General features: G+C 41.2%; 1 protein-coding gene across 1 annotated transcript in view; it reads left to right on the top strand.

The window, feature by feature from the left end:
• The window catches only part of LOC148359330 (complexin-2-like), a 96,503-nt gene extending 74,176 nt beyond the window's left edge, over positions 1-22,327 (top strand). The window contains exons 3-4 of the mRNA XM_088344557.1: positions 2,749-2,924; positions 19,578-22,327. Coding sequence (XP_088200683.1) covers positions 2,749-2,924; positions 19,578-19,772 — 371 coding nt within the window. The 3' untranslated portion in view covers positions 19,773-22,327. The remainder of the gene's footprint in view (positions 1-2,748; positions 2,925-19,577) is intronic.
• Positions 22,328-23,236: the final 909 nt, after the last annotated feature.

Here is a 23,236-nt window from a genome sequence, read left to right as displayed (position 1 = left end):
ATCGGGTCCAAAATGCCAATTATTATGTTTGGGTTTGGGCCGGGCTTCTCTCTCCCTGACCTTTTTTTTTAACATTATCATCATGGAGGATCTGCGCAGCATCCATGCTCGTCGGGTTAGTTCAGGCTTGAATACCCGTGGGCCCTGGTTAGTTCGGGATGGACTTTTTTCAGGCGCGATTTTACCTCTAATCCAGTGCTATGTTCAGAGGCTCCACATACAGGAAGTATAAATACATTACTTCCATTAAAGGATGAATCTTAGCACTCAGGTTAAGATTAACATGGCTAAATATTGATATCAGGTATCAGCATTAGTGTTGACATTAGCCTTTTGTACAGTCTCTGTACACGTGATTGTAGTGGAAACCAATAGCAGATGCCCTCTAGTGCAAGTTTTTCAATCAGGAACTTGTAATCAATGAAGTGTGAATGAGCGAGTGAGTTGTCTTATTCAGTGTGCCCTGCGACTGTCCGGCAACCAGTTCAGGGTGTCCCCTACCCACTGCCCGTAGTTGGCTGGGATGGGCTCCAGCACTCCCACAACCCTACTGAGGATAAGCAGTGTGGATGGCTGGATGGATGGATCTGTAGTTTCCTCTGGTTTCAAATAACTGCACGTGTCAGTAAACAGGTTGAAAATTCTTGTATGGCTGCCCGACTTGCTTCCGATCTCCGACCACGCTTCGTTCTTTCGTCCCGGCTGCCCGACATGCTTCCGAGTCCCGACCGCGCTTCGTTCGCAAGGGCTTCCTGCTCCTCTAGCTCAGCGAGTACCGGATCGCTGTTGTTTTTTTCTCTCGCACTGACCTTCCAGATCTCTTTATAAAGCATACCGTGAAACGTTACGCATTTGGGTCCACTGCTTGTACCGATCGTGACAGAGCTGTCTTAACAAAAGACTTTTGTACATCTTTGACTTCCCTACTTTTAAATTAGTTTGGTTCTTGTCATACCACGCCCCTTTCTTGTAAAAACAGTTTTCAGCCATTTTTTCGATGCTCTTGGAATTTTGTCCAGTTCGCGAGCCCAGAATATTCTGTTTATGTCTTATTTCTTTCTTTGTAATAAAAGTCCTCAATTAAACTGCTCTCTTCAGCTCTTGTATTTTCCTCTAAATCCTTGGTCAGAATCCCTGATGTCTAATTGAATATGCAGGGGGCTAAGAGTGTCTACGCCAACAATATTTGTTGAAAAAAGTTGGAATAGATCTTTTTGCTGATGAATTGGATTCCACAATCTGTATGAAATCAGTCAGACATTTATTCCTCTCCTAGAAAGGCCCCTATGCCAAAGTTTTTAAGGCAATGTGGTCCCCGACCCACAAAGTTTGCCCAACCCAGGTGTTGGAAGTTGAATAAAAACTGAGACATTGGCCCCAGCCTCAATCTAAGGACTTATGATGTTAATGACAAAATTATTTCATGTTTAGCACATCAGAAGGGCTAAGAATGGAGATGAGATGACGAGAGGACACTCACAATCAGGTCTCTCTGTCCCAATTATCAGAGTTGCTCTCAGCCTTTTTGTCCTCAGGTCCTAACACAAAGTCCGAGTGGACGTTTTGCATGAAGAGATGCTAATCCCCTCAGGGAGGCACAAAGGCGATCCCAAGAACGAGCATTAATTTAACGGCGTCGCTTTCATCCGAGCTGTTCTCTACCATTGTTGGGCGCTTAAGCTTTGATTTCAAGCGACGGCTTTATGCGTTTGACTTTAAGGATGCTTAATCGTCTGGCAGTTAGTGTCCACCTTATTCATTTCTTACGAAACGTACGAGAATAAACTCTTTAATAAACCGTGTTTGCAAGACTATAAGGCAAACCTAAAAACTACAAATTAGCCAGAATTTTGAAAGTGCCTTATATACTGCACAATACGGTGAAAAAAATTGGAAATATTCGACCCCAAATTGCAATACATCGTATAAAACATCATTCTAATCTGGTTTGTGGCAACGAGGGCACCAACACCTTACCACTAGACCACCAGTTGAACAGATAAAAAGCCATTAGAGCTTATCTCGTTATCACACTATTTTTTTCTTAGTGCTGGAAACCCTGATTTGCTTAGTACATTCCGATAGGTTAAACAGTCTCTCGATTTCTTCCCTGTGCATTGATTACGTCGCTAAAGACAGAAATAGAAAGTCTTTCAACAAAATACTATTTAAGTTATTTTACATATACATATATACATATTAAACTGAGATGTTATCGTCATACAGAAGTATCAGAATGCGCTAGGCAAACAAGTATTTCTGGCACAACAAGTAAAAATAGTGTGATAATGAGATAATCCCCAATGCCATTTCATATGTCATCTGTAACCGGTGATCTAGTGGTAAAATGTTGACGCCCTCATTGCCTCGATTCGAGTTTAGTTCCTGTTGCAAACAATGTTATGCAATTTTACCGAGCAATATGCTTATCGACTGATTAATCAATGCACTGTCAGTCTCACTTGTAGGCGCCTTTACAGTCCAGGGTGCCTTGAAATGAAAAATATATGAAAAAAATACTTTTTTTGTGGGGTGCGGAAAACTTGGTACTTTTCATACCTGTGTGTACAGCCACTTTTAGCCAATTAAAATGCCTGAAAGTCAGTTTTATTACTGTGCAGCTGTCCATATACAAAATCGGTCATGAGCAACAGTGGTCAAAGTCAACAAGGCCTTTGAGTAAAATTATAACCTAGTTGAACAAAATGATCAAACTAACACATGTTGTTTTTCTGGCACGTGTTTTAGGGGCCACCAAAGATATGGGAAAGATGCTGGGTGGCGAAGAAGAGAAAGACCCCGATGCCCAGAAGAAGGAGGAGGAGCGACAAGAGGCGCTAAGGCAACAGGAGGAGGAACGCAAGGCCAAATACGCCAAAATGGAGGCCGAGAGGGAAAACATCCGACAGGGCATCAGGGATAAGGTACAGAACTGACACCTTAACATATTTTCAATTGAGTGGAAAAAACAACTTCTCACATCTGTGTAAATGCTTAGTAAGTTTATAGCTTAGTGGACACGTGAAATGAGTAGTGAAAACATTAACGAACTTGCATGGAGAGCAATAATGTACAAACAATCCTCAAAATGCAAAGATTACAATTTTCTCTAAAGCTTCTCCCTTGAGCCCTTTCTTTTTATTAAATCTTCTAGGATACAAAAAGCAGATACCCAAAACAGGTGTCAAACTCATGGCCCACGAGCCTAATGTGGCCAGCCACATCATTTTATGTGGCCCGCAAGACAATATTGAGAAAATCACGAGAGAAAAATGAGCCAAACAAAGACCTGCAGTTTTAAATATGTCCACTGGATGTCGCCAAACCAAGGCACTACTTGCAAAGCACCGACTGAAGCTGTATTTGCTGACTATCATTTACCAGCCAGATAACATTGTGGGAATCGATCTCAAAGTTAATTTATTGTAGGGTTTATTTTGCTTTATAATATATTTATTGTTGAAAACAATTAATTTTTAGTGCAATCAGTCAACAAATTTGCTTCTAGATGTCACTACCGCTTCACCATGAAGTTTAGTTTTAGGATTTTTTTGTCTTAAGGAGCAGAAACTCACTACAAATTCATTCAATTTTAAATTAAGTTATTACTTTGAATTCTTGGAATTCTGACATGAATTACTAATCCAGAAGAGATCAAAACAAAGAACCAGGCTGAGTAATATAAAACAAAACGATTTATTAATATGAAATGAAATGAAATGATCTGCATTTTTATAGCGCTTTTCAAGTCAAGACTTCCCAAAGCGCTTTAAAATGTGCTTCACATTTTCCAAATAGCGGCCGTGCAGTCATGTAAGGCGCTAACCTGCTTATTGGGGGTATTAGGGGTTCAGTGTCTTACCCTTCGACATGTATCACGGAGGAGCCGGGATTCGAACTGCGATCTCTTGATCACAAGACGAGCGCTCTACCTCCTGAGCCACATGAAACAAGAGAAAGACGATGCAAGGGACACTAGGAAAGTCGACCGGTAAAAGGGTTATGTTACCAGCAGAATTAAGCAAAAGGTTTCCTGCTACAATGTTTATCAATTCGGGGAGATTCCTTTGTACAGAAGATTCGGCTAATACTTTCCCCAAGAACCAACAGTAGTATGTTTAGTTTAAACCGTCACCTTAGAAGTTGCATCTTGGGTTGTTCTCCTTCGTTCCCCAAACTGCTTTAACATGTGCTCTGCGTGACGATAGAGGGCTGCAATACAGGCTGGCGTAACTACCGTGTAGCATATCCAGAAGTACAAAACTCAATTCCAATGAAGTTGGGAAAGTGTGTTAATTGCAAATAAAAATTGATCCAAGTAAATTGCAAATTCTTTTCAACCCATATTTAAATGAATGCACAGCAAAGACAACATATTTATTGTCTTCACTCATAAACTTTATTGTTTTGGGAGAAAATCATCAACTCTGTAATTTGATGACAGCAACACGTGCCAAAATAGTTGGGACAGGTGTCAATAACTACTCAGAAAGTGGATGAATGGAAATCAACCAACTATTTGCAGGTGAACAGATGAATTAGCAACAGGTGAGAGTTGTTACTGGGTATAAAAAAGGGAGACCCGAACAAGCTAAGTCATTCACATGCAAGGATGGGGCGAGGTTCACCTCTTTGTGAACAACTGCGTGAGCAAATTGTTGAACAGTTTAAAAACAACATTCCTCAAAGTACAATTGCAAGGAATTTAGGGATATCATCATCTACAGTCCATAATATTGTGAAAAGGTTCAGGGAATCTGGAGAAATCACTGTGCGTAAACGGCATGGCCGTAAACCATTATTGAATGCCCGTGACCTCCGAGCCCTCAAGCGGTACTGCATTAAGAACCGACATCAATGTGTAAAGGACATCACCACATGGGCTCAGGAACACTTTGGAAAACCACTGTCAGTCAATACAGTTCGACGCTATATCCGTAAGTGTGGGTTAAAACTTTATGTTGCAAAGCGTAAGCCATTCATCAACAACATCCAGAAACGCCGCAGGGTTCTCTGGGCCCGAGCCCATCTAAAATGGACTGATACAAAGTGGAAAAGTGTTCTGTGGTCTGATGAGTCAGTTTTCCAAATTGTGTTTGGAAATTGTGGACGTCGTGTCCTCCGGTCCAAAGAAGAACAGAACCACCCAGACTGTTATGCACGCAAAGTGCAAAAGCCAGCATCTGTGATGGTATGGGGGTGCATGAGTGGCCAAGGAATGGGTAACCTGCACATCTGTGAAGGCACCATTAATGCAGAAAAGTACATTCAGGTTTTGGAACAAAGTATGTTGCCATCCAAACAGAATCTTTACCATGGGCGCCCTTGCTTCTTCCAGCAGGATAATGCCAAGCCACACACTGCACGTCTCACGACAGCGTGGCTTCGTAGTAAGAGGGTGCGGGTGCTTGACTGGCCTGCCTGCAGTCCTGACCTGTCTCCCATTGAAAATGTGTGGCGCATTATAAAGCGCAGAATAAGACAAAGGAGACCCCGGACTGTTGAACAGCTGAAGCTGTACATAAAGCAAGAATGGGAAAGGATTCCACTATCAACGATTCAACAACTAGTCTCCTCACTTCCTAAACGTTTATTGAGTGTTATTAAAAGGAAAGGTGATGTAACACAATGGTGAAGAAGCCCCTTTCCCAACTACTTTGGCACTTGTTGCAATTATAAAATTCTAAGTTTATCATTATTTGCTTATGGAAATAAAGTTTATGAGTTTGAACATGGATAATCTTGTCTTTGTGGTGTATTCATTTAAATATGGGTTAGAAAAGGTTTGCAAGTCATTCTATTCTAATTTTACTGACATTTTAAACTTTTTCCCAACTTCAATGGAATTGACTTTTGTAAAAAGTGAACAAACTCTGGTTGCAGTGACGCTGGCCTTCTTGGACGTTAATCTTTTTGTACACTTAAAATTGACGATAGGTAAATGGGCCCTTGTTAAGAAGGTTTTAGAAGCCAATGGGTGGACATTTAGGAAAGTGACCCGAGCTGTTCCCCAAGCGACTCATTTTCCAATTATGGTAACTTATCGCATCAATACATAGCCAGGAACTGAGCAGGAGTTGGCACTGTCATTCCACCCATTCCAAAGGCCTGAGTCCTTTGAACTCGGGTAAAATGTGAATGTTCAGTTCTGCCTGTGGGAAAAGAAAAATATAAGGAGAAAAGATGGTCCTGACAAAACAAAAGTGTATGTCACCCGGTAGTCCAGTGGAAACTAAAAGAATTGGAGTCTTTGAAAAGAAAAAGGTGTTTTGGGTCCGTGGCCAACATGAAAAAGGAGAAAAAGAAGAATGGGGTAGTTATTGTTTAGTTGGACTTATTAACCCTATGTTACTTGTAATAAAAGAGTTGGGCATCTGAAAATCATTTAGTTTCCTTTGCAGGTGTCCAATGTTTAAAACAAGCAGAATAAACGGTTTTAGGAGAAAGCAAAAAGGAAAGTGTGCAATATAGTATTATTTGAGGTAAATTCGAGATGCTTTGAATGCCAGGGTATGCTGATTCCTATTTACCATTGAAGGTGTCAAATGTGAATAATGAATTCTAAACAAAGCCACCTCCTGTCAGGTTCTGTTGTGACTGAAGAACGGGATCACATAAACAAAGACACAAAATACTGTTTTGTAATAGGTTTATTCTCAGAGAATAATTTGATAAAGGTTAATTAACAGGAAAGGACTGACAAGGTTTCATAAAGGTCGCTGTCATCAAAGTCATCAAAGCTGCTCCATATCAGCATCGATGGCAAAAAAGAGAAAAGAATATGGCATTAAAATATATTCATGTGTCATCAAAGACGTGACATACTGAAGTAAATTTCATGCCTTATATGTTTTCTGTATTTTATATGTTTTTTCTTTTTGCCATATAACAATTTTTGTAAAAGAAATTTTAAAAATGAGTGTTTTATTAGACGGATCTCGTCTTGCCCATTTCGGCTCTAATCTGGATCATCTTGGTCACAGGTAGAAGATGACAATGTCAACGTAGATTACTAACATTGTCGCTGTGTTTTGCGTGGTTTATTATCGCTTAACAAGGGAAATTAGAACCGTTAATAAAGAGGGAATTCGGCTGAGGGAGAGGGATTGGCGCCACAAGGCTGTACTTGCCCAAGACACACCACAGGAAATGGTGAAGCCAAGCACACAGAGCAATTTGATTGGGTGAGGGGTAGGGGTGGGCGGAGCTATATACACAGCGCACTATTGTCTGCCCAGTGTCGTCTGCACTGAAGGTAAATATATCAGTATTTTGTGACTTTTTTACAAAAAAGTCTACTTGTACCTTGTTTTGAAAACATTATTTATGAAAAAAAGTGAAGGTCAAAATGAGCCCTAGCAATCTTAAGGGAGAGAAACAAGTATAAATCTGTATATTTATTGATATGGGACACTGGCTTTGGCATTATTATTATGAAATTGTCAGGACCAGAACGGAAACAGGCCCCACTTGCGTTGCGTTTCTCACAAGTTTTACTGGATGAAAGAGAAAAGGTCGCGCCCACGATCCGGTGGTTGCTGGACGCAGGAAGCAGGTCGCTCCAAGTGCGGAAGTGTATCTTCCGTGTTGAGCGTGGCGGTGTTGGGAACGGAAAAACGGGTCAGTAGCCAGGACAGGAGATCAAAAACGTGGTCGGGGACAAAAAAGGTCGAAAGCCGGGACGGGAGAGTAGACGTGGTCAGGATCAAAAACGGGTCGAAGCCGGGGGACAGACAGGAGCAAAAGACAGGTGGGAGTCAGGATCGAAAAAGGCTTGCCTAGTGTTCACTAAGGTTCACAGACGGACTGACAACAGCGGACAGAAAAGAGTTGGTTTGAATAGGGACAGAGAGCCAAGCAGAGTCAGAGGCAGTTGCCGCCAAAGGAGCGGGCACAGGTGATGCATATCAGTAATCATGACATTAATACATTTGATAAAATCATCGAATGTCACACAGTGAAAAGAAATGCACTGAAAAATTAAAACTTGTCTGTCGAGCAAAATTGGCGGTTTTGCTGAAATGTGTCTTAAGATATAGACCCTATGGTATGGCTCCCATTATATAAATATATATATATATGTAACGGGTGTAATAATAACTTTTATTTTATTGAAATTCCTGCTAAAATATGTGTATAGTTTTTGGTAAATGTACTGCAATGCTGAGTCCAACAGTGCCATCTGCTGGTATGGGGTGGGGTTTGGTTTTGGCTTCTAACATGTGACCAGGAGGCGGGGTTTGTTGTCAGTTTTACCAGAGTACTACAAAGGTAAGACATATCTTTTGGTGCTCCACAAAATAAGTTAATTTTAAACATTATAACCCCAGCTGACAAATCTCTCACCATGCATAGTAATGTGATTGATATTGTCAAGCTGTTTTGATTTATTTTCGTTTTGTTTCTGTTTTACTAAATATTAATTCCCCTTGTAGAGATCAAAGAGATCAAACCCAGCAGAAAAAGCTAATGTTGTGACTCATCCATTTGCAGGTAAATTGTACCCATTTTATACTCATTATTGTTTTTATTCCTATTTTTCATATACATAAAAAAAGGATGATGTTGGTTAAAATTCAGAGTAAAGAAAAACATGTTGAATTCATTGTAAACGTTAAAAATCCACTATACGATCTCTTGTTAAATGTATCTTGTTAAAATGCAAAGATTTACAAATGTATTGTGATATTCTAAAATGTATTTTCTGTAAAGTGAAAAGAAAGCTCTTTGATATGCTTTGTTGTCAGTTTTTACCAGAGTACTACAAAGAGATCAAAGAGATCAAACCCAGCAGAAAAAGCTAATGTTGTGACTCATCCATTTGCAGAACTGTAATAATAAAAACCTCATCATCCAGTCCAGCGTGAATGTGGATCTTTGGTGGGACACGTACAACGCGGTTACATTGGTGCCGTGACCCGTGACTTCATTCAAACTCTCCGAACCGAGGACTGTCCTACCTGCCACATCGTTTCATGAAGTCATCAGCTCACAGTATTTAAAATTGCTATACAGTGACGTGTTACTCAGGCTACTGATTTATTTTGTGATTTTGACTCATTTACATATTCGAAACATGTTTAATCAGAGCACGAGTGACATTTCTGAGGGTGTAGCTGATCAGATGAAAAATATTATTCAGGAGATAGGACATAAATTGGCTGATAGCATATTCTCAAATATTCAGTCACATACTATAGTAGCTCCTAACGCTGCTGCCACACAAGATGTAGCAAACAGATTGAGTCAGGTGGTTACGCAGAGAAAGGTTAAGGAACCGCCGTCATTTATTGGGGATGGCTCAGACTCAATAACAATACATGAGTGGGAAGATCTAATGAGGACATTTATTAAAAGGAGTAATGTGAGACTTGAAGAGCAAGCAGAGGAAATCCTTATACATTTGAGAGGAAAAGCTAAAGATGTAGTTAGGTTTGGCGTTAGAAACAGTAATATAGACGTCTATACCCGCCCTGACATGATTTATAGTCTTCTCAGGAAATACTTTAGCTGTACCAAGTACTCTGCTGTCCCTTTAGCTGACTTTTATTCAACTTTGCCCAAAGACCAGGAAGACCCCTATGACTACTGGCTGAGACTAAACAGAGCAGCTGACCTTGCCTCTGAGTGCTTGAGTGAGCAGGGCAAAACATTTGACAACCCTGAAATAGAGGTTACTCGCATGTTTATTAGGAACTGCCCATGCAAGGAACTGGCACTCACTTACAGATCAAAAACCATCGAAAAGTGGTCAGCATGTGAGGTACTAGAGGTGCTGAATGAATACCACGCTGAGAAGAGCTACAAAGCAAATTCCCTACAACAACCTGCGAATAGAGCGGAAATTGCAGTACACAAAGCTGAGGTGAACCATGGTCCAACCCTCGTGCACGAGCCACCTCAGACTTCGAGCCCACAGTATGTCTCTCTAACGGACGTTATTAGTATGTTGGAGAAAGTTCTGATACGTGTTACCTCGAACCAGTTTCAAGAGAGAGGGGGAGCTCCAACCAGGCGACCTGGAGCCAGAATCAATGGTTTCACTGCCAAGCCATGTATCATTTGCAAAGAGGTCGAACACAGTGCTCTCTCTCATTGCCGAGACAAAAACCTTTGCTTTCACTGCCATGCCCCAGGGCATTCTCGACGTGATTGTCCAGTGACGAAAGTTGTCCCGCTGCCTCAGGGAAACTAACTGATCTGCGCTTAGGGGAGAACAGTGCAGATCAACTGAGTATACCTCCCACCACTAATGTGAAGCCTGACATGCAAGATAATAAATCAATTTATGAGATGTATAGCAACAAGATACCTCCATCGAAGAAGCTGATCTTTCAGGGGTTTCAGAGAATAGCGGAGACTGAAGAACTGTTTTACACACCTGTACTTGTGCAAGAAGGCCCCACTTTCAGAGCGCTGTTGGACAGTGGGTCGATGGCTTGTACAGTAAGTGAGGACACGGCTAAGTCCCTCCTGCAGCAATTCCCTGATATGATGAGTTACACGGCCGATGATTATGTCATTTTAGGCTGCGGTGGACACCAAGTTTCTCCCAGAGATATGTACGACATTCACATCACAGTTTACGGGTGCCAAATGATAATACCAGTAATGGTTGTGCCAGGCCAGACCGAACAGATGATCCTTGGCAGCAATGCCATCAAATATATTTTGACTCAATTGAAAAGTACTGATGGCTATTGGAGATTAGTTTCCACTCCTGACAACGGTCTGTCCGATAACCACAGTCAATTCCTGTCAATGCTTTCCAACACAGAGAGATGGAGAGGTGATTGCATTCCAGACAAGGTAGGGACAGTAAAAATCAAGAGTTGCGTGACGCTGAATCCACGGACCGAGTACGTTATTTGGGGCAAGTTACCTGAGTTGGCCGGGACGTCTGCGGGAAGTACAGTGGTCGTTGAGCCAACCCAATCAAAGGCTGGGCCCAGACAAGTCCTTGTCGGACGAGTTGTTACTCCACTCTGGGGAGATGGATGGGTGCCTGTTAAAGTCTTTAATCCCACGGACAGAGTTGTGGTGCTGAGGAGAAACAGGAAAATTGCAGATGTGTCTCCTTGTATCGCAGCGGAAGACCTGCCCAATGCAGAGGAGGTCAAGTGCAACGTGCAGAGTGTACAGAGCAAAGAGGTCCGACCCAGGTCAGAAGAGGACATGATGCGTACATTGGAAGCTCTGGGACTGCAAGACATTGACCTGAAGTCATGTGAGGTTTCGCTGCAGTGTAAAGACAAGCTCCTTCATATCATCGAGCAATTCGAGTCAATCTTTTCTCGCCATAAGATGGACTGTGGAGAGGCCAAAGAGTTTGTACATCGTATCCACCTTGTTGATGATAAGCCGTTCCGTCTACCCTACAGACGTATACCACCAAGTCAGTATGAAAAACTGAGGACAACTCTGAACGAGATGGAAGAGAAAGGAATTATTCAGAAGTCGACTAGCGACTATGCATCTGCGCTTGTTCTCATATGGAAGCGGAATGGAGAACTAAGGGTATGTACTGATTTCAGAAGGCTTAATGCAAGAACCATAAAGGATGCCTACCCACTACCGCATCAAGCTGATGCTTTGGCCGCACTTGGGGGAAATGCCTTTTTCTCCACAATGGATCTGACGTCAGGCTACTACAATGTCCCCTTGCACCCTGACGACAAAAAGTACACGGCATTCTCCTCACCATTCGGGCTTCACGAGTACAACCGGCTCCCTCAGGGACTTTGCAACAGCCCAGCAACATTTATGAGGATGATGATGTCGATATTTGGTGATCAGAATTTCATGAGCCTATTATGTTACCTCGACGATCTGATGGTGTTTGCCCCCACAGAGGAAGTTGCACTCCAACGCCTGCAGATGGTGTTTACTCGCCTCAAGGAACATAACCTCAAGCTCGCACCCAAAAAGTGTTTTTTCCTCAGACGGACTGTGAAATTTCTTGGGCATGTCATCAGTGAGGATGGAATTCGGACTGACCCCGAGAAGGTGAGAGCGATAAATGACGTACAAGTCGCTGATCTAATGGAGTCGGATGGCAAGACGCCATGCCCTAGTAAAATCAGATCTTTTCTAGGCATGGTGATGTATTTCCAAAGCTTCATTGAAGCATGTTCTGCGAAGGCAAAACCTCTGTTCAGGCTCACATCTGAATCTGGTGACAAGCATAAGCGCAAGAGAGCCCGCAAGAAAGGTCAAGTGAAGCTGACGCCTGCAGATTGGTCCGATGCATGCCAGAACGCCTTTGAAGCACTGAAGCACGACCTCGTGACAGGTGTCACTCTGGCCCACCCAGATTTTGATGCGCCGTTTATTCTGGCTGTCGACGCATCCTTTGATGGGATTGGAGCAGTCCTGTCACAGCTGCCACCTGGTGGAAAAGTAGCCAGACCAGTCGCCTTTGCAAGTAAGACGCTCTCTCGCTCCCAGCTCAACTACCCTGCACACAGGCTCGAATTTCTTGCCTTGAAATGGGCGGTATGTGATAAATTCAGCCATTGGTTGAAAGGAAGACACTTTACCACGTGGACCGACAATAACCCACTGACATACATTTTGACCAAACCAAGACTTGATGCGTGTGAACAGCGGTGGGTAGCGAAGCTAGCTGCATACAATTTTGACCTGAAGTACATTCCCGGCCCAAAGAACATCGTAGCCGACGCTCTGAGCCGTGAGCCATTTGTACGGTCATGTGTGGGTCACCGCCTTGTTACCGAGCCCTATACCTCGCTCTTGGACCAAGTCAACGGGGTGAACAACAGTACTGTGCAAGAGGTGTTCAGAGTATCCAACAATTGTCACGCTGTTGTAGACGAGAGTGCTGGGACATCAGACGAGTCAGTAAAAAGGGCAATTCCATCAGGCTCCAATGGTTCTGTGACATCAGAAGAAGTTGCTGCTGTCCTCAATGCTCAGTCCACTGGTGGCGTGGGTCAAGTGATGGGAACAGATGCCAACTTCAATCTTCTGCAGAAGGGAGATCAGTCAACAGCACTCCCACAGAGTCAGCTAGTTGGTTTACAAGAACAGGACAACACAATAAGCAGAACCATGTACTTTGTGCATAGACACAAGAGACCTACCAGGGGTGAGAGAGCGGTCGAGTCGCCTAGTGTGATGAAACTACTGAAGCATTGGAGCAGACTCACCATACAGAATGGCATGCTCTACAAAATAAGGAAAGATCCTCACATGGCCAAGAAAATCTTCCAGTTTGTGGTGCCTGATTCATTGAAACAGAAAGTCCTTCAAGGTTTACATGACTCAGCAGGTCACCAAGGCCAGAACCGTACTTTGTCTCTGGTGAGGCAAAGATTCTTCTGGAATGGCATGGAACGTGATGTTGTGAATTATGTTAAATCCTGTCAGCGCTGTGTAGTAGGGAAAACACCGGAACCACACAACCGTGCACCACTCAAGAACATAGTCACCTCTGAGCCTATGGAGTTGGTCTGTATAGACTTTTGGACTGCTGAGCAAGAGAACAAGTCTGTAGATGTCCTGGTCGTAACTGATCATTTCTCCAAGATGGCGCATGCCTTCCCTTGCAGGAATCAAACCGCCAAACAAGTTGCTCGCCGTCTGTGGCAGGATTTCTTCCTTGTCTATGGTTTCCCACGGCGTATCCACTCTGATCAGGGAGCTAATTTTGAGAGCAAACTGATCAAAGAGCTTCTAGAGATGGCAGGGGTGGAGAAATCCCATACGACTCCGTACCACCCCATGGGAAATGGAATTGCAGAACGATTTAACCGAACATTGGGAGATATGATCAGAACCCTTCCCCCTCAGCCCAAAGCAAAGTGGCCACAAATGCTGCAGCAGCTCACATTCTGCTATAACTGCACAGAGCATGAGACAACAGGGTTTGCACCGTTTTACCTAGTGTTTGGTAGAATCCCTCGTCTCCCTGTCGATGTCATGTTTCAACATGCTAATACCAATGATGCTGTTGTCAGCTACTCTGACTTTGTACGCCATCTGAAGAAAGATCTACATGAAGCTGCTCAGATTGTACAGAGGAATACTCTCAGAGAACAGACTCGTCATGCCAAGCTGTACAACCGTAGGGCCAAAGGATCACCCCTCGTCGTGGGAGACCGGGTGTTGATCGCCAACAGAGGTGTCCCGGGGAAACGCAAAGTTGCAGACAAGTGGGAGTCGACCCCGTATGAAGTCATATCACTCAAGCCTGATCTCAATGTCTATAGAGTCAAGGATTGTCTGACGGGCAAAGAAAAGGTAGTTCACAGGAATTTGCTGCTCTCTGTTAGCTTCTTGCCCTTAGAGGATGATCTGGCCAGCGAATCTGAACACTCAGAGTCTGACGCTGCTATGCATGGAAGTGATGTATGCCCTGATTTACCTGACGCGGTTGAAGACACTGATGTCCGTACAGTAAACTGGGTGATACAGGCAGGTGAAGAGCAAGTTCATCCAGAGGTAGAGGATAACTCACTAGACAGCAGATCTGATGCCCAGTCCGACTCTCGCAGTGTTGATACATCCAGTCGAGGAAGTCAGCACATCCCCGAACAAGATGTTGACCATACTTCAAGTGACAATACGGAAAGCCCATCACAGTGCTCTGAAAACATGATCCCTTTGGGTATGGGTCTCCCAGACGAGACCCCATTGAACCCTGACCATCCGGACGCAGACTCCCCTGATACTGACTGTTTAGACTTGACTGTCCCAGACCTTCAAGCTCAGGTTAATTGTGCTCAACCTGACCGTTATGGTCTTAGGGTCCGCCAGTCCATCAGGCCTCCTAGTCGTCTAATTTGTCAGATGAATGACCAGTTGGTAGGTGACAATCCTCTGTCTGCAATATCTGCTAGTTCCTAATTTAAGTTCAGTAGAGATACACTTTCAGTTTAAGTAACAAAGCTTGAGTAAGAAACAAGAATTGTGCCTATGTGAGCACTTACAACTACAGGAACAATGTTTGATATTTCAGAGATGTAACAGGCATCTTTGAGTCTGTGCTTAGATAGGAGTTTGATCGCCTCCTTTCTTTTCACACTCCTTTTTTGGGAGAGTTTTAGAACTGACATGCACTTCAGTTTGTTCCTTGTAATACTGTACCAGTTTTCGTGTCTTTTTCATCAGTATTTGCCGTTTTGGCTGTGATTTTTTTTTTTCTGTTTAGTGTAGCACTCCCATATTTAGCAGAATTTCAGGGGGGTGTATGTAACGGGTGTAATAATAACTTTTATTTTATTGAAATTCCTGCTAAAATATGTGTATAGTTTTTGGTAAATGTACTGCAATGCTGAGTCCAACAGTGCCATCTGCTGGTATGGGGTGGGGTTTGGTTTTGGCTTCTAACATGTGACCAGGAGGCGGGGTTTGTTGTCAGTTTTACCAGAGTACTACAAAGGTAAGACATATCTTTTGGTGCTCCACAAAATAAGTTAATTTTAAACATTATAACCCCAGCTGACAAATCTCTCACCATGCATAGTAATGTGATTGATATTGTCAAGCTGTTTTGATTTATTTTCGTTTTGTTTCTGTTTTACTAAATATTAATTCCCCTTGTAGAGATCAAAGAGATCAAACCCAGCAGAAAAAGCTAATGTTGTGACTCATCCATTTGCAGGTAAATTGTACCCATTTTATACTCATTATTGTTTTTATTCCTATTTTTCATATACATAAAAAAAGGATGATGTTGGTTAAAATTCAGAGTAAAGAAAAACATGTTGAATTCATTGTAAACGTTAAAAATCCACTATACGATCTCTTGTTAAATGTATCTTGTTAAAATGCAAAGATTTACAAATGTATTGTGATATTCTAAAATGTATTTTCTGTAAAGTGAAAAGAAAGCTCTTTGATATGCTTTGTTGTCAGTTTTTACCAGAGTACTACAAAGAGATCAAAGAGATCAAACCCAGCAGAAAAAGCTAATGTTGTGACTCATCCATTTGCAGAACTGTAATAATAAAAACCTCATCATCCAGTCCAGCGTGAATGTGGATCTTTGGTGGGACACGTACAACGCGGTTACATATATATATATATATATATATATATATATATATATATATATATATATATATATATATATATATATATATATATATATATATATATATATATATCTGTATATATAGACTACAGCTTATGGCTACAGTATATGGGTCAAAAAGGTTCCCGACCCTGGTGTAAAGGCTGTGCCTCACTTGTCATCATGGAAATATTACAACTCAAGCCATGCAGTCGCTATTTTCTCGTTGCATGGACATTTTTCATTTTAGAGAATTACCTATCTATTGCTGTTTTTATTCAAAAGGAGCAGCGCATAGACTTCGTTTAAAAGCTAAAACAATAAAACTATTTTTTCTGTGCTACAGTTTATCCATCCATCCATTATCTCTACCACATATGCTCAGTAGGGTTCCAGGGGTGCTGGAGCCCATCCCAGCTACCTTCGGGTAGTGGGCAGGGGACACCCTGAACTTGTTGCCAACCAGTTGCAGGGCTCCAACAGTTTAATTATTGCTCTCTCTCTACCATCTCTCTACCAATATATGATGAATTAGATGAAGGCTTATTTCACAGCTCTCAAAACATAAGAAGTGTAATTTCTGATTGAGAAAATATGGTAAATAGAAATATTTCCCATTTGAATAAATGCCAATTGTATACCATTTTACACTTATTCTCAATTAACAGTGAGTGAAAAAATAGAAGACACAAAAGTGCAACAGTCATCTTGACTTTTTGTCACTCTGCCGAGTCACAGTTGTTCCCCTTGTTGAGTTTTGTAAAAGGCAAGAGAAAGCGACATCCCTAAAACAATGTCAGGGGCTCGACTGAGCGCAGTCAACGTCTCCTCGGGCCTTTTGTTGCGCTTTGAAACACTGAAAAGCTGTAGAGCGAAACAGATGGCGGATGGCGAAAAGCGCAAACATTGTGGCAGAAAACAGAGGAGTTCAAACCCGTGAAGAGAAGCCTCAAAGACACTGTCGCTTGTCAAGAAACCAATTTTGGGGAGGTGGAAAGTTTGCCGTCAGGTAGGACTTGATGAGGTGTGAAAGGAGCAAAAACACAAAACGAAGTTTCATTTCGCTACTGTTGCCTCTCAGTCACGTGCAGTGTTTGGCCGGTTATTGAAAAATAGTAATCGGTTACAGTTAGCCCCCAGATTACTGCACCAAAAGTAGCGCATTACTCTCAAAGTAACTCGATACAAATTACTTCCCATAGAAGCATACCACCTAAAACTGCTTTAAAATAGCCATGTAATACAATACATACTGTAGTAGAACACGTGGACACCAACTGGTGGAAGCAGAGAACCCGTCATATTTCTTGGTTAGTGCAATCTTGAGAGCTTGCAAATGACCAAGTAGCTGAGACACTCCATATCCATTTTGTCTCTGAGTTTCAAACCATCCCAAGATCTCCTTCTCCATTTCTGGCCAGGACGTTTTTTTGTCTCCAGGCATTGCATAATTAATTTTACAAATAAAAACAACAGAAGTCACATTTATTTGTACAGCCCTTAATCACAAAATGCCTCAAGGTACTGCACAGGTTACAATTACACCATTCCCTGATCTGAAACCAACATGCGGGCAAGGAAAAACTCAAAACCTCAGCATGAGGAAAATAAGAAACCTTAAGAAGGGGCCTCACAAGTTTGGATGACTAGGATGATCAGGATGACCAGGGTGCAATAGATTTAGCCTTGAGTAACAGTACACAAAACATAGTGAACATCAATAAAAAAACACAATAGGTAATATGTTGAAATTTGTTCAGAAAATGCATGACAGCAATGACGCCTCAAGCCTGTAAAATACTCCAAAAAGTCCATAAAAGTAAGGACGGAGCTTTCCATCTCTGCCGGATGGTTGATGCAGGCGTTGACATGCTTCAGGTCCAGATGCTGGTCCGTTGACTCGTCTTGAATTGTCCTAAATAATGTGAAAACCGAACAAACAAGATTTAGCCTCAAATTCAATGTCATAAAGAGGTCTAGTGCTTCAAAAGTGACTTCACTTCAAAAGTGCATATGAGGAACAAGCAAAAAATGTGGCTTAGTTTGGAAGGTTGGCAAACATTGTCATAGAGGTTCAGTTACATATATCGGCACAGAAATCTTAGCCACAGTGACATATCATAAAATACAATAACAAGGAAGGACAAATCATAAAAAACAAACAAAACAAGGATATTGGGAGTCCACCAGCCTATTAGTGTTGTAAGTTAAACTCCATGCACCAGAAAGGAAAAAGCATATTTATGCGCTGTATTGCTGTGAGATTGCGCAGTTTTGCCTTGGGGGACTCCAACGAATCGCGAGCAAACGGCAGAAGAAGAGCTGACGAGCTGTTTTCCCCAGCAATAAATTTAGTCTAAGCGATCCCCGGACGACCCCGTGGTCCGTCTGTGAAAACAAACAAAATGCGCTACCGCTCATCTACGCAGCAGAACCGGTGGTCTTTCTCCGGGATATTTATTGGCCCTGGAATCCCATTACGGGGAAGCCGCAACGAGGTCACGACGGAGTTCATCCCATTTTCCGCATCTCTGCTTCAAGATCAACCATCCTGCTGGCCCTCTGCGTGCTTCTCATTGGATGGCTGAATTTTTTTAGTCTGAAAAAAAACGTCCAAATGCACGCTTACTAAAGGACTAACCCCAGAACAATTTCAGAGTGAAATTTATATTCATCAAAATCACTTTTTTTTGCAACTTCAGATTGCATCTCTATTACTCGCTGCTACATCAAGCAACTGTTTGGAAGTGCAGTAATCCCTTGCTGTATCATGGTTTACTTATCGTGGTTTTGCTACTTAGTGGAATTTCATTGTGCATTGTGTTCTGTATTGTGATTGGCTAAACAGTTGCCCCGCCACTTTTCTGCCAAGTGACTAAGTTGTACACATATGTAAAGCAGCTTGATGGACCTTATATGGACAAATCTTTTACACTTTCAAGTTTCTCTAAAAGCCATCATGTCAACTAAATGCTCTGGATCTACAAAAGCACCAAATGGCAGATGAAGATGCTTTCTATCGCCAACACACTAGGACTTCTTGACCCTCAAAACTTAATCTGGAACCCAAAGCAGGTCTTTGGTGCTCCCCAATGGCTACCTGGTACCTTTTTATAAATGTTTGATGGTGTAGAGATGTATGGTTTCTGTAGGAAAAACTGGACCCATTCTTTACGATTTCCAATGAATATAGACGGATAGATCATGTATTTCCTTTCTCATATGGCTTACACAGGGCTTTTAATTTTTTACAGCTCCAGACATACATACATATACATACATATATATATATATATATATATATATATATATATATATATATATATATATATATATATATATATATATATATATATATATATATATATATATATATATATATATATATATATATATATATATACATATATATATGGCAGTTTTAGAAAATCTCCACCCTTACCAAAATTATCCATGTTGGCCATTATAGTTTAATCATTGATTCACATTCATTGCCACCCACTGTTTTTAATTTGATTACTATTGTTTTCACTTTGTGCAGTATGGCATCAAGAAGAAGGAGGAGAAGGAGGCAGAGGCAGCTGCTGCCATGGAGCAGGCCTCGGAGGGCAGCCTGACCCGCCCCAAGAAGGCGGTACCCACCGGATGCGGTGAAGAGGAAGAGGAGGAAAGCATCGTAGACACGGTGATGAAATTCATCCCGGCGCCACTTATGGATATGTTCAACAAGAAGTAACACAGTTTTCTGCAAAAGACCAACTCCTCTATTCTTGGTCACTCCTGCGCTCCTCATCCACTGCTGCGGCCTGACATTAAGTTGGCCACAAAAAGGCTCATTCAATGTCTGCCACTTAATAATTCCTTGAAAAAGACATAATTCCCTCCATTGTGCCCACTTTGATTTGTAAATAACCTGACATTAAACAAATAGTTCTATTTAAATATATGAAACATGTATATGACGTATATAAATGGATAGATGAGTACAAGCCATATTTTTATCTTTGAAGACAAAATCCAAACAATTTTTTGTTCTTTCGTGTTAATATTTGATATCTACAAAGAAAAACAGGACATCCCTGTCAGGTATTCAAGTAATTGATTTTTTTAAAGCGATTTTGTTTCATTTGATACATTTTTAGCATGCTGTGAGATGTTGTGACGTGATGTGGTTGTCACCACTGAGCAAAATATTTGAGGCAATAACAGTTTTTTTGTGAGTTAATTGATCCAGATTAAATTAACTTTGTGTAGAATGTTCTTCCACACCAGGAAGAGCGTCCTTGAAAGGACACAAGTTTGTTTGTCTCCTGTGGCTGCCGAGTTTTGCTAATGTTTCGTTTCGGTTCTATGGTTGTGAAGTGAAACGTGAAAATAGGAAATGCTTCACAAACGGTTGCAAACGCCATATTAATCAACACCATCCGCTCGCCTCGTGTTTATTTTTACCGGGTGGCAGAATCTGTCAAGACAAACAATCTTTGTTGTTGCGTGTTTAGCTGAAGATGGAGGCTCCTCGGTCTTTGTAACACATTCTTTTAACGCATCGTAATTATAGCATTCATCTGGAAAATGTAAAAACTGCACACAATCTTTTAAAATACAGAGAAATTTAATGCGACTCAGTTATGAGGTCGCCACCTTTGGGATGATGTTTTTTGCATTACTTTGCGGTTTCAGTTTGTCTCTTGTCCAGTTTCTCCAAGTAAAAATCAAACCTGGAAAGAAGTTTTAGATCTGGTCCAGTATTCGTTCCAGGAAAATGACACAAAGTGTGAGGGTCACGAAATGTGGGCATACCTTGTTTTATTTTGTGTGTTTATGACCCAATGCCATTTTTGAAACTTTTCAGTCAACACTGCCAATTTACTTGTCAAGGTTATTGTTGATTGGGGAAAATGCAGAAAAGGTTGATGATGTACCAGATGTGTCATTGCTCCATCCCTATCTGAAACATTCCAGCTATTTCAGAAAGCAGTGCTAAGTTTGGTTCATGTTTAGTTACAAAAATGAGACCTTAATGTATTTCTATACATGGGAAAGTGAAGGGTTGTCGGATATTTATTTTTTTAAATCTGCATCATTCCCAGGACGTCTTTTCGAAACATTCCAGCTATCTCAGACATTCCGCTAACGTTTAGCTGTCTTTTTAGGCAAAACCTACACTGCCGTTAGCCATGAAAAAGGACACATACGCATTTCCAGTATTTGAATGTGACTCTGCAATTATTTTAGAAACAAATCATAGAGGTTAGGAGCTACATATATCCTGAATGTTGCATACACAGTTTTTCACAAGCCTCAAACACAGTAGACTGCAACATATTAATAACATCCAGCAATTTCATCATGCTGGTAAAAAGCCCCCTGCCTAGCCTCTGTTTAGAGTGCCATAGGCTAATTAGCGACCAGAAGCACGGATACGCAAACAACATTGTTTAGTTCAACCAAAGATTGGCGCTCATAAAAGCAGAAGTTGTGGAAAGCAGTAGTATACAACATTCTTTTTTACTTCTGTTCTGCATATCTCAGGTTGCTTGTACCTTCGCTAGACTTCTTCTACTAGCCTCAGTAGCGTAAGTCACTTACATCTCCAGGGGCCCTGAAATCCTGCACAATCATTGTTTACAGCCCCTACAAAATTTTGCCAGGCTATGAATATGGCCCAGACCAATTTGTATGAATTATTAAGCTGCCACTATCTCATCAGAGTTTAATATTTTTCCATTTCTCAAGGCAGACCACTACTACTATACAAACGCCTTTTTTTTTTTTGCTCATAAAAAATAATAAGTAGGACTGATAGTAAAAGAGGCTATTTAAAAACTAAAACTAATTTAATGTAACTTGAATGTAAATGATGTTTGTAGTCCTCTGTGGTCTGTACTCGTGGATGCCAAAGTTAGCGTGCTAATCTTTTGTGTTGTCCCTAGCTGGTCCTGTTCCTGTCCTCTTGGTAGCCAGTGGTAGATGATTTTTTTTTTTAATATCTGTTTTATGCTCAAAAATTTGATCTTTTTTATTGCAAAGTTTTCTCATCTTCCTTCCTCTTCTTCCTGGACGTCTGCATGCTCCTTGGTGTGTGATGGTGCGACTATAAAGCGTTTTGATGTGTCTCGTCGTGTGTTTTAACCGCCTTCGCCTAAGAGCTGCTCTGTTAGCCTCACTTGCATGCCCTCTCAAGACAAATATTTTAATCTGGAAACCATCAAACAAAAAAAATAAAAAAATAGAAATACAAGATGAAAATGGAATCACTGCACACTCTGAGAATAAAGTGATTTCATACAACCTTTTGCTTTGTCTACTTCTGTGTGTATTCTTGCTGTCTGTCCTCACATGAACATATTGCCCCTAACAAGATCCAGAACACGCACAAAACAAACTTTTGCAGGACCAGGAAAAGGAGGGGAAACAATATGTTACTCAAGACAACTTTTAATTATCAATGGACATGAGTATTAAAAAAACATTACCATAACAAAAACTAGATGACTCGTACCTACCGTATATTTAAGACAAAGTTCCCCAAAGTCTTACTCCATGGCGCATTTTTTTACAAACTGTTACCAAGTAAATAACCTGCTTGAATATATTTTGGCGCTTAAATCAGTGTTTCTCAATTTATCGGATTTCAGGACCATCCACCCTAACCTACTGAAAAGCCCCAACCCAAATCAAGAAAATAAAATCCACTTCTTAATATTTTTAATGAAAGAATTGTGCAGTTTACACAGGAGATAATAGTTTGTTTCCTTTTTTTAAACAACCAAATGATCAGCAAAACAAGTTTGTAATATTAATGTAATAATATTCCCTGTAATTCTCAATTGACTACATTTGTAATGGAATCTAAAATGGAATCCAAAACGCCTAACTTCAGTAACAGACATGCGCAATCATGAAATGAAAATACTACTGAACTTTATATCAGACACAAGTTAACACATTTGAAGTTTGAACACAAATTCCACTATTTTTACAAATAATGAGGCAAATTTCCAACGCTGAAGTCTCACTATCCCCCCCAAACAAACGTAGTTAGTGTTTGAAGTTAAGCAGACAGAACTCAAGGAATCACATTACTCATACCACATTGTAGCATTCTCGGGTACAGGTGCAATTTGTTTGACTGCTGGTGATTTTTTTTTCTAATTTTAGGACTCCTGACTGATTCCAAAGGCTTGCCGTTGTCCACTC

This window comes from Urocampus carinirostris, chromosome 9 (genome assembly GCF_059441175.1).
Source record: "Urocampus carinirostris isolate Australia breed hairy pipefish chromosome 9, RoL_Ucar_1.0, whole genome shotgun sequence".
Classification (NCBI taxonomy): domain Eukaryota; kingdom Metazoa; phylum Chordata; class Actinopteri; order Syngnathiformes; family Syngnathidae; genus Urocampus; species Urocampus carinirostris.
Note: the sequence above shows the minus strand (reverse complement) of the source record. Positions and strands in the feature narration are given on the sequence as shown.